This window comes from Grammomys surdaster, unplaced genomic scaffold, assembly GCF_004785775.1.
Source record: "Grammomys surdaster isolate TR1022 unplaced genomic scaffold, NIH_TR_1.0 338, whole genome shotgun sequence".
Classification (NCBI taxonomy): domain Eukaryota; kingdom Metazoa; phylum Chordata; class Mammalia; order Rodentia; family Muridae; genus Grammomys; species Grammomys surdaster.
In genome coordinates, this window is record NW_021604757.1 from 3,019,893 (window position 1) to 3,030,900 (window position 11,008).

An 11,008-nucleotide genomic window follows, 5' to 3' on the forward strand; every position below is an offset into this window, starting at 1 on the left:
TGCTAAACAAGCATGCATATGTGTCACATCCCCAACATTGCTCCTTTAGAACACCCACTCCCTTGGCTGCACACAACCCTCCCAGCTAACCCTTATCCAGAAGCAGGAGCCCTTGGTCACTGTCCCAGCCCAGCAGCCTCAGGGGTAGGGGCACTCACGGCAGCTCTCCTCATCAGAGCCATCTTTGCAGTCTGTGTCACCATCGCAGTACCAATGCTCAGCGATGCAGCTCCCGTCACTGCAGCGGAATTCCTTGTCTGAGCACTTGCGCATGTCTAGGGATGCAATGAGACAGGGGTCCCACAGAATCTCACCATCCTCCTTCAGGTCCAGGGTAGGGGGAGTTCCATGTTCCTGACAGTATGGACTGCTCTGCCTGCCTGCCTGCTTTCTTTTAGCTGCACCAGATCCTGGAGCAGTTTCAGGTCAGGTGGCATGCCCTTTGCTGCTGTCTCCTCCCATAGGAGCTCCTGCCCTGGGCCCCTTCCTGCCCCCAGAGCACCACTCACCGCATTGCTCATCACTGTTGTCACCACAGTCATTGTCCCCATCACAGTGCCACAGACTCCGGATGCAGTAGCCGTTCTGACAGGGAAACTCATCCTCCTCGCACTCCCTGGGCGCTGCGGGCACAGATGAATTAGTCTGCTGTGCACAGAGAGCACACTGCCTCCAAGCCCCTCAATAAAGCCTTCTGGGGCAGTCAATAGTCCCAGCACTCCTGAGGACACGCCCACCTATTGTGGGCCTCGCTCACCAAGAGACCCAAGAGACAAGAGAGAAAGCACAGAATAAGAGTGGAAGACCCAAGAGCTCAAATAGACTGGAGGACATCATTTTCTGACAGAAAAAGCCTTTCCCAACAGAGCCTGTGGAATTCGCCTGGCTCCTCCCAACACTCACGACAGTCCTGCTCATCAGAGTCATCTTCACAGTCATTGTCCCCGTCACACACCCAGGAACGGCGGATGCACTTGCCGTTGTCACAGTGGAAGTCCAGAGGGGAGCAGGTAGGCAGCGCTGGGTCCAAGGAAAGGGAAAAGTCAGGCAGGCAGGCTGCACTGGGCCAGAGATCCTTGCTCCAAATCCCACTGTTCTCATTCCTATCCCTGGTCCCCTGGTAGATAGAGCCCCTAAGAGTCTGCAGCTGGGAAGAGGGATCAGCTGAAGGGAATGGGGGCAGCAGAAACCCTGACTCTTAAGACATCCGAGGAAGCAGTAAGAAAAACTTGGGCTGGAGAGAAAAGCGGGGGACCACGGTTGTAGCTCAGTTGGTAGAATGTTGCCTATCATGTATCAGGCCCCAGGTTTGATCATCAGCGCCTCATAAAGCTAGGTATGGAGGCGAACTCACGGAATTCTGACACTTGGGAGGTAGGGCAGGAAGATTGAAAGTTCAAGGTCATCCTCAGCTATATATCAAGCTTGAAGCCATCGAGAACTGAATGAGACCCGGCTCAAGAGATACCAGGAGGGACTAAATCCCCTCCTATCCTCTTATTAAAGGATGATTGACACATCTGGGTTTCACTTCTAGAAGTCATTACTATGATGTCATCTGCCCTTTCTGAGCAGTAGTTCCTTGGACTACACAAGGGGATAATTGCACTCAACTCACAAGAGGTCTTTTGAGATAATGCGTATGAAAGTGCTACATGAAAGGGAAGCATTTATTATTATCATAATTAGCTGAGCTGGTTAGGGTTAATGAGGTCCAGGTTGTAGCTTCATTCCCATTAGACTAATTAGTTACCATCAGACACAGATGCTGCGGGCCAGACATGTACCCCTAAATCCAGACAATTAGCTTACCAGTGAGATTTATATATATCCAAGACAGGACATCCTGGCCATTGTCTATCTGTGACTATGCTAGAGGAAAGGCAAGTTTACATAGAATACAAGATGGGGTTTTTTTTTCAGTGTGGGGAGGGGGTTGAACCTAGAACCTCATGCATACAAGGCAAGTAGCTCCACCATTGAGCTACAGCCTCAGTCAGTCCTTTATGTATGTATGGTATACATATACTTATTCAGGCGGATACACGCATGTGTGTCAATCTTGAGTGTCTTCTTTAGTAGCTTTGTACCCTGTTTTTAAAGTTTATTATTATTCCAGGAGATAGAGCACAAGAACCATAGTGTCCATGGAGAGATCAGAGAATTACTTCCTAAAGTTGGTTCTGTCCACCATGTGGGTCCCAGGGCTCAGTCACTGGGCTTGGTGGCAAGCAACTTCACCAGTCACCCAAAAGTAAGATTTCTTACAAAGCTTATCTTATTTAATACATTTGACTATACAGATTAAAATAATAATCATGAAAACAATCTGCATCTATGTATACCATATAAAAATTTAAATGTATGCCTGTATCATGCACACAGAATTCACAAATACAAGGAGAGCTATTAAATAATGATTATTCATGTCTTTAAGGGTATTTTCTTCTATACCTTTTCCAAGTTTTCTTTTTTTTCTTTTACTTTATTTTTCTTTTCCTTCCTTCCTTCCTTCCTTCCTTCCTTCCTTCCTTCTTTTCTTTCTTTTTCTTTTTCGTTCTTTCTTTTTTGGACAGGGTTTCTCTGTTTAGCTCCAGCTGTCCTGGAATTCACTTTATAGATGAGGCTGGGTGCGAACTCAGGAGATCCACCTGCCTCTGCATCCCAAGTGCTAGGATTAAAGATGTGAGCCACCATGTCCGGCCCTTTTCCAAGGTTTCAAAGTGTGTTTTATTGGGGTTAGAGGCATGAGCCACCCAATAGAAATATAGGTTTTTAAAGATATACATGTGAAGAAATCATGTCTCTCTCCACATCTGTCACCCTTGTAAGAGCCCAACTCTTAAGTCGGACACAAGGTAGGCAGGCATAGAACTCTCCTCGGTTCATCCTTTATCTCCTCCTGCTAATTCTGGGATGCTACTTACTACAGCCATCCTCATCGCTGTGGTCTCCACAGTCGTTGTCTCCATCACACTGCCACTGGGCGGGGATGCAGGTACATTCGCCGAGTGCGCTCACTGCACACGTGAAGTGGCTCCGACCACAGGCACACTCCAGATTGCTTGCTATGCCTGGGGAGAAAGAATAGGAAGCAGAGGGCCTCAGTGCCTGTCCACCCAAAGCCGGCAGGGGTGGGGAGGAGAGAAACCCAGGGGAACGATCGCTCAGAGTGATTTCCTTCCTCTGCCAGGGCAGATAAGATCCCAAAGACAGTTTTAGACTTTGGGACAGCCCAGTTGCCCCATCTATGACGTCTTTACACAGCATCTCTGAAGGCCAGGAGACAAATAAAGCCACCAAAGAGTGCTGTTCTCAGAAGAGTAGAACAGATAATGCTATCAAGACACCTCTATATGCTTTCTTGCAAAACTAGAAAACTGAGACGCAGATACACCTGCCTCCATCTTGAAGCCCAAGCACTGCCGCAAGCTAGAACGGTGAAATTGGAGCACGGTGCCTCTTGATGTCAAGGAATCCACATGGGAAACACGAAGGAGTTTTCAAGTCCTATCATCAGATTTTACTTTTAGGGGGTGGGGTGGGGTGACAAGATCAAGCCACCTCAGGACAGAGTAACCAGGACCAGTCAGTACTCCCAATCAGTGCCTTCCTGTCTGTGAGACAGACCAAGGCCTGCAGGAAGACCGGGGGACACGGCCCCTCCCCCAGCCTCAGCAGCATGCAGCTGGCTTCCCTATTGAGCATCAAGCTATCTGCCTGGCCAAGTCCCATGACTGGCTACAGTGCCCCCTCCCCAGAGTACCCAGCAGGATGCCCTGGGATGGCGTGTGAATGGCTCGGTGCCCCTGTTCCAGCCTCAACTGGAACAAAGGGTTCTTCCAGGGTCACTCTCCCCCTCAGATTATTCATCTAACCCGCTGAGCTGCTGCAGCTGTGGAAGGAAGGGGCCTGCCTTGTTGCTCATCTCTTCCCTAGATTTCCTCCGTTCCTCCCATTAGCTGGGTCCTGCCTTTAGGCTGGACTGAAACTGGGAAGGGTCAGCTTTACATTGCCGTCCCTGTTCCTTTACTATTCACCTCTATGGCTCCCCAGTCTTCCTACTTGTCTCCCAAAGGTGTGAGGTTAAGGCAGAGCTCCCTAACCTGCAATGGATGGCTGAACAGATGGATGGCCAATCAGCCTTTGGCATCTGTGAGCTTCTCAATCTATGGGCAAATGTATATTTCTGGAGTGAAGGATCACAGATTCCTACCAGGTTCTCAACAGGAAGGCCTAGCCTTCTCTCAACCGTCTACATGTAAGAGATCTAGTTACCCCAGGAAAGATGTAGAATTTCCTTCTGAAGCCAAGCAGTGCTGGGTATTCTGGGGAGGGGGCACTGCAGTCCTTTTAGGAGGGATAACAACTTTGCCTTCCTCACAGGAAGACCTCACTTCAAGCCCAACGTCTGTCTTTCTACAAATGCAGACCAGAGGGTTCTTCCCCAGAGAAACTCAGAACATCCAGTTGCCCAGGGCAACTGCCCAGTCACCTGCTCCTGGAGAACTGAGGAGTAAGGGCATGTCTCACTAAGACCTTAGACAGCAGAATCTGAGATATACTGGCTCAGTGAAGTACACACTCTTCTTTACAAAATCCTGGCTAGATTCAGCAGCATGGACTATTCCATGCACGGATACTTCTGGCACACAACAATCCTTCGTGGAGAAGCTGCAGGGAGAACATAAGGCTCACTTAGTAAGTTTCAGCAGGAGAAGAGGAATCGATTTGTCCTTTAGAAGGCCAGTGGTGTTCCAGGATGTATGAGTAGAAGCCAAGGATGCAGTTAAACATCCCAACCATGCACAGGATACTCCCTGTCCCTGTGAACTGGCCCACAAGTCATCAAAGGTGGAGAAATATGCATAGGACCATACAGCAAGAACAGAGGTAGACCTGGAGGGAGATCCAGAAAGAAGGACAGATAGGAGGAAGGGACAAAGTGGAAGAATGCAAAGGGATAATGCTAGCTCTGGAGCAGATGAGCAGATCTTGGGTTCTACCAATCAGGTGCATGATTTTGTGCAATTTGCTCTTTTTTTCCCCCCTTAAGTAGTACTGGGGTCAAATTCACTAAACCACATCCCAGATCTCGTCTTAGTTTTTATTTTGATATAAGATTCAGGGTTTCATTAAGTTTCTGGCCTGGAACTTACTCTGTAAGCCAGTCAGTCCTTAAACGTGAAAGCCTTCTGCTTTGGCCTCCCAAGTAGCTGGGATTAACAGCTGCATGGCCAGGCCTAACCGAGTTTCTTAATATGTTATGGAAAATAGAAAAATAAAATCCACAATTAAACCAGAAAATAAACATGGAATAAACACATTTTATGCCATGGCACACTGAAAATTATCATTAAGTAGCTATGGGGAGATTGAAGGTGTGGAACAGTGACCGCATTTCCCCAAAAAGCCTTGACTTAGGAATTATTGAGTACCAGGAATGGGAAAGCACAATGAACAGTATCCTGGGAGCTATGCACGGGAAACAAGTACAGGGGCTGAAGAGAGGGCTCAGTTAGAAGCTGCTTTTCTAGGGTCCTGGTTTAATTTCTAGCACCCACACAGCTCAGAGCCATATGTGGCTCTAGTTCCAGGGGGACCAATACCTCCTTCTGATGTTCTTGGGTACTGCACACAGGGTGTACACACTTGCAGGCAAAATCTTCATACACATGAGTACAGAGAGCAAAGCCCAGCGACCCTTTTCCAGCTCCTGCCCCTGTGACTGGCCTAGTGTGACACCCAGTTCTAATTTCCTGGGGCTGACTGCAGCTGGCCATCAAGTTGCAGATGGCTAAAGACACATAACTTCCTGCATGTCAGAGAAGTGGCTGGAATCAGAGCTGTCGTGAAGTCCCGGCAGCCACCAGGACAAACTCTTGACTTGGGCATTCATACCGGAAGCAGACACATTATACTCCAAAGGGCAGACTTCTGGACGACCGCTTCCCCTTCAGAGTCCCCAGAGATGGAATTCTGTCGGTTAGCTTGAGTCCTGGCTGAGATCATAAAGGGGCAGCTTTTAACCCTTTTTGCATAAAAGAAAGAAAGGAAACAAATGGCTGCGGTGCAGACGCAGCCTTCCGTGTAAGCGTTGAATCGGAATCGTCAGTGCCACTCCTTGAAGGCTGTTTGCCAGCCACACTGCAGGCTTCCTCAGACCCTTCCATTTTAGGCATTTCAACAAGGAACAGGTCTCTGTGCCTCAGGTGCTCATGCTCTCTCATAAAGCCATTGTTCTTGGGATCCATGTTAAGAGGCTCATAGAACCTACTTTTTAAAAGATGGGTCTTACTACACAGCAACCCCACCCCCATTGGCTTGGAACTTGCTGTGTAGACCAGGCAGGCCTCAAACTCAGAGAGTTCTGCTTGCATCTGCCCCACAAGTGCTGGCATTCCAATAAAGATGTGGGCCTCCACATCTGCCTTCATGGAATCTTTCTGAGAGGTTAACCAAACTCTCGACGTTTACACCTCAACTCCCTCAACCCAGCTACCTTAGCGGTTTGCCACTGCTTTCTTTGGAAGGGGAGAAGGCAAACACTCACCGGTGGTACCAGTCAGACTCCAACATTGTAGAGAGCAGAGATTCCACATTTTTGAGAAGTTATTGAAAGTCTCTGTTAGAGCATCCACAAAACGGAGATGAAAGCAATTCTGTATCAAAGAGTCTGGAACCAATCCTCCTGCCTCTGATTCTCAAGTGCTGAGATTACAGGTATCTGCCACTATTCGTGATGTAGGAGGTGCTGGGATGGAACACCAGGGCTTCAAACATGCTAACAAGCAATTCACCAACTGGACTGCATCCCCAGCCCCTCCTCCCTTCTTTTTCTTTTTGCTCTTGGAGTGACAGGGAATGAACCCAAGCCTTCCAACACGCTAAATATACACTCTACTGCTGAGTCATACCCTTAGGCCTGTTCTCGATGTAAGATGTCAAAGCCTTCTTTTCCTGTCCACTGGCAGGAGTGATGAGGCCACAAACCTTATTTAACAAGAATGAGTTGTTTAGAAGTCTATAACTACATCCAGAGGAAGGGGCAACCCCACTGACTCTTGAGGTCACATACACAGTAACAGCACACAGTTCAGGGAACATTCATGTGGCAAACAAAACAGACTAAGTTGAAAGGAATGACAACAAGGAGCCACCTAGACATGGACCCAATAAGCCCCATCTACCCAGAGTCTGGAGAGACCTCTATAGTTCTGTGTTCCGAGGGTACAGATTACCTAGCAAACATCACCACCACCACCACCACCACCACAGAGCTAAGTAGTAGGCAGTTGACAGCAGGAGATCAGGAAATAGAGCTTTTAACACTGTCCAACCTGGACATATTTGGTCCAAGCTGAGCTGGAAATCCCTGCCCTTTGTCCTTTGTATGGCCCACTCACCAGGCCTTAGCTTCTTGGATGTTGAAATTGTGTGCCAGACAGCTCTTCTGTTCATATTCACAGTGCATGCCCAGTGCTAAAGTATCAGATGAACAGTACAAGCTTGTTAAACGGATGGGCAATGCATGCTTGAGTCTGTGGGAGCTGGGGGGTCAAAACAGGAGAGATGCCCAGAATGGGAGACATAAAAGTAGCCAATTCCCTACTTAACTGGTACTCAAGAGAACTTTGTTCTTCTCTTTCCCAGGCACTTCCTGGTTCTACTCAGGTGAAGTTTGCTCCCTCTGGACTCCTTTCCTCACTCTGTCTCAGGCTTTGGAGCTGACATGTTGTGACAGGCTTATTTCTGTCCAGTGATGAGCCTTGCTTGTTTGATTCCTTGGCAACCCACTCAAAAGGGACACACTAGATACACTACAGGGCCAGAGTTCAGGCATCTTTCCCCCTCCCCCACTTTTAAAAATAAAAAAAGCAGTTATTTATCTTTCTATTGTGTGTGTGTGTGTGTGTGTGTGTGTGTGTGTGTGTGTGTGTATGAGCATGCACTGAGGAGGCCAAAGAAGGACATTGGTTCTTCTGGAACTAGAGTTACCAACAGTTGTGAGTGCCGGGAATAGAACCCAAGTCGGCTACAAGCACAGTAAATGCTCTTAATCTCTGAGCCATGTCTCCATTCCCATAAAATAAAATTTTAATATTCAGGGCCCAAAGTTATAAGGCATTAAGACCATGGGAACAATACTTCCCAGAGTACAAATCCTCTTCCTTCTGGTTCCTAAGCAGTTCATCTATTTATATTTTAGTTTTCATCAGGAAAAATGGAACAAAATTCATAACACATATGTCAGTTTTTGAGAGATACTTGGCATAATGCCTTCTGCATCCTATGTATCTTTTTATTTTTGTCTTTAGGACAGGGTCTTGAACTTGTGATCCTCCCGGCTCAGCCTTCCAAATGTTAGAATTACAGGTGACACCACCACACTGGTTCTGCTACATGCGAAGTCTCCATAAATGATAGATCTGGGGGCTAAGCTATGTAGGTCAGTGGCAGAGTGAGTGCTTAGCATAAACTCAAGGCCCTGAGTTTAATCCCCTGTCCCCATACAAATAAATAGTAAAATAAGGCAGGTGCAGTGTCCTGCACTTGTAACCACAGCTACTAAGGAAACAGGTAGCAAGATCCCCTGAGTCTAGGATGCTGGAGCCAGGCTGGATGATGAAGTGAGATCTGGCCCCTAAAATTGTAAATAAGCAGAATGGGGAGATGAGTTTGGATCCTTAGCATTCACAGTAAAAGTCAGGTACACTGTTGTGTACTTGTATGTCCTAAGAGGGCAGAGTGAATTTGATCCCTGGGACACATACGGTGGAAGGAATGAACCAACTTCATTCCATCCCATGCACAACACACAAATGAAAAAGAAAAAAAAAGTAAATAAAGCCCAAAGAGGTCAATCCAACTGTAAATTTTTCCAACCTAGATCTTCTGGGACAACTGAGATTTAAAATATTCTGTTCTGAGGACTGGAGAGATGGTTCAGTCATTAAGAGCATTGGTTGTTCTTTCAGAAGACCAGTGCTCAGCATCTGCATGGAAGTTAACAACCTCCATAACTCCAGTTCTCCCTTTTTCAGACCTCTGCATTCATGTGGTCCATAGACCCATATACATAAAAATAATTTTTACAAAAACTCCAAATTCTGTTCTGAGAGACAATATGTGTTGGGGTATAGGGTTCCCATTTTAGACCCTAGGTTCAAATCCTGATACAGCTACTCAGTGGCTATGTTACAGCAAACTGCTTTAAGTCTCAGTTTCCCATATATAAAACAAGATTGACAACAGTACCTACCTCCTAACTGCTTATCACCGTATCAGGAATGCAGCAAAACTCTCAACACCGAACTGCCTAGAGTACATTTGTATTTCTTAGACCACATGCCCCAGTTTAGTACAAAAACAGTCAAGAGAGAAAAGCAGAACCTCTCTTTTGAGGAGGACCATTTAAAGTAGTGGTTTTGAACCCATGGGTCATGACCTCTTTGAGGGGCCTAAGGACCCTTTCACAGGGGTCGCCTAAGGCCATTGGAAAACACAGATATTATGTAGCAATAAGATAATTTTATTATGGTAGAGTCACCACATGGAACTGTATTAAAGGGTTGCAGTATTAGGGAGGTTGAGATCCACTGATTTGACTTTTACTGTCTCACTCAGTCTCTTTAGTAGAAACTTCTTGCTTAAATTACCTGGTGTGGGGAAAATGAAAGGAAGAGGGACTCTCCCCTTTTACTTGCCTAAGCTCGGCTTCTTTATTTGTTCCTAAGATGTGGCAGTCAAGCCAACATAAAATTTCTCTTGTCCTCACCCATGCCCTCAAGATTGTAGCAGTTGCACTCCATAGGCTGGGGCCGTGAGAAGGGAACGTAGCACCCTCAGCCTCCACCCCCACCCCTCACCCCTGCAGGCCCGACAGGAAGTGGAGCTGCTGAGCTGTGATCCCAGGAGACACTGACAACCTCAGAAGCAGCTTTACTCCACGTGCTAATCAGGTGTCCCTCCTAATACCCTATTCTACACCTGCCTGGCCTTTCAGCCAGAGAGGGGGAGAAGATGCCTCCCAGTTCCCCCCAAAGGCACGGCCAGGAGTCTGGAGCTCCCTGGCTGCAGAAAATCTCGGTGATAAATTATGCAGCAGCACCTTTGTGTCACTGCCTCTCAGCCAGATGGAAGGTTTGCTCCTAGTCTTTTGTTTCCTGGCTTGGCTCGAAGCTGCTCTGTACAGAGGTGAGGGGGAGCTCCCATAGGCCAAGTCAGGGCTTGCTTGAGTCCCAGCCAGGCTTTCTCCAGCTGGGGTGCAGGCAGCGTCCCTCCCTCCTCACTCTCACCCGAATGGTAGGGGAGCAGGCGTCAGAAATAGTTGCCAGTCCATCCACTCATGTGCGGGACACAGATGGGAATGCCTACGTGCACTGAAAGAATGAAGTCTGCTCTGATGGGCGGAAGAGGTGCCCAGAGGCACCTGGAATGTTTGCTTCTTGCTAAATCAAAAAGACACAACAGAAAATAGACCGCCAGGAAGCTAAAGGAATCAGCTCTTCTTGACTGCTGCTCTGGGTTACGGTCAACTTTCTACAGTTCCCAGAAACATCACAACACTGGCACCAACTTAAAAGGAAGAAACAAAGAGACAACAGGGGTCAAACTTTGGGGTGGAGGAGCTGGGGGTTGGGGGGCGAGTCTGGGGCTGGAGACCCACGTCAATTATCGCGCACACTGACAGGACTCCTGATTGAAGAGTGTGGCCATGACTGAAGCAGGCTCCCAGCAGCCCAGCCCCCAAATTGGGGCAATTACTACCTCTAGAGCTCTGGGGCCGACTCCTTCTTCAGGCCAGTGGGAGGGACAGGTTGGAATTCTAAACTGTTCCAACTACAAGACCTCGGTAACCCCTCTCACCCTGGGTCACAGCAGTCTTAGGGTAAGAAGTTGTAGGGCTCACTCCTAACCTTTCAACAGGGATGTTCCCAAGGGTTGCGTGCTCTCTCTCCTCTCTCTCTCTCTCTCTCTCTCTCTCTCTCTCTCTCTCTCTCTCTCT

At 47.7% G+C, this 11,008-nt stretch overlaps 1 protein-coding gene across 1 annotated transcript in view; it reads right to left on the bottom strand.

The window, feature by feature from the left end:
* Nucleotides 1–11,008, bottom strand: part of Lrp4 (LDL receptor related protein 4) — a 54,554-nt gene that overhangs the window by 36,139 nt on the left and 7,407 nt on the right. The window contains 4 exon segments of the mRNA XM_028778568.1: nt 159–275; nt 510–623; nt 904–1,020; nt 2,928–3,074. Of these exon segments, the coding sequence (XP_028634401.1) occupies nt 159–275; nt 510–623; nt 904–1,020; nt 2,928–3,074 (495 nt within the window).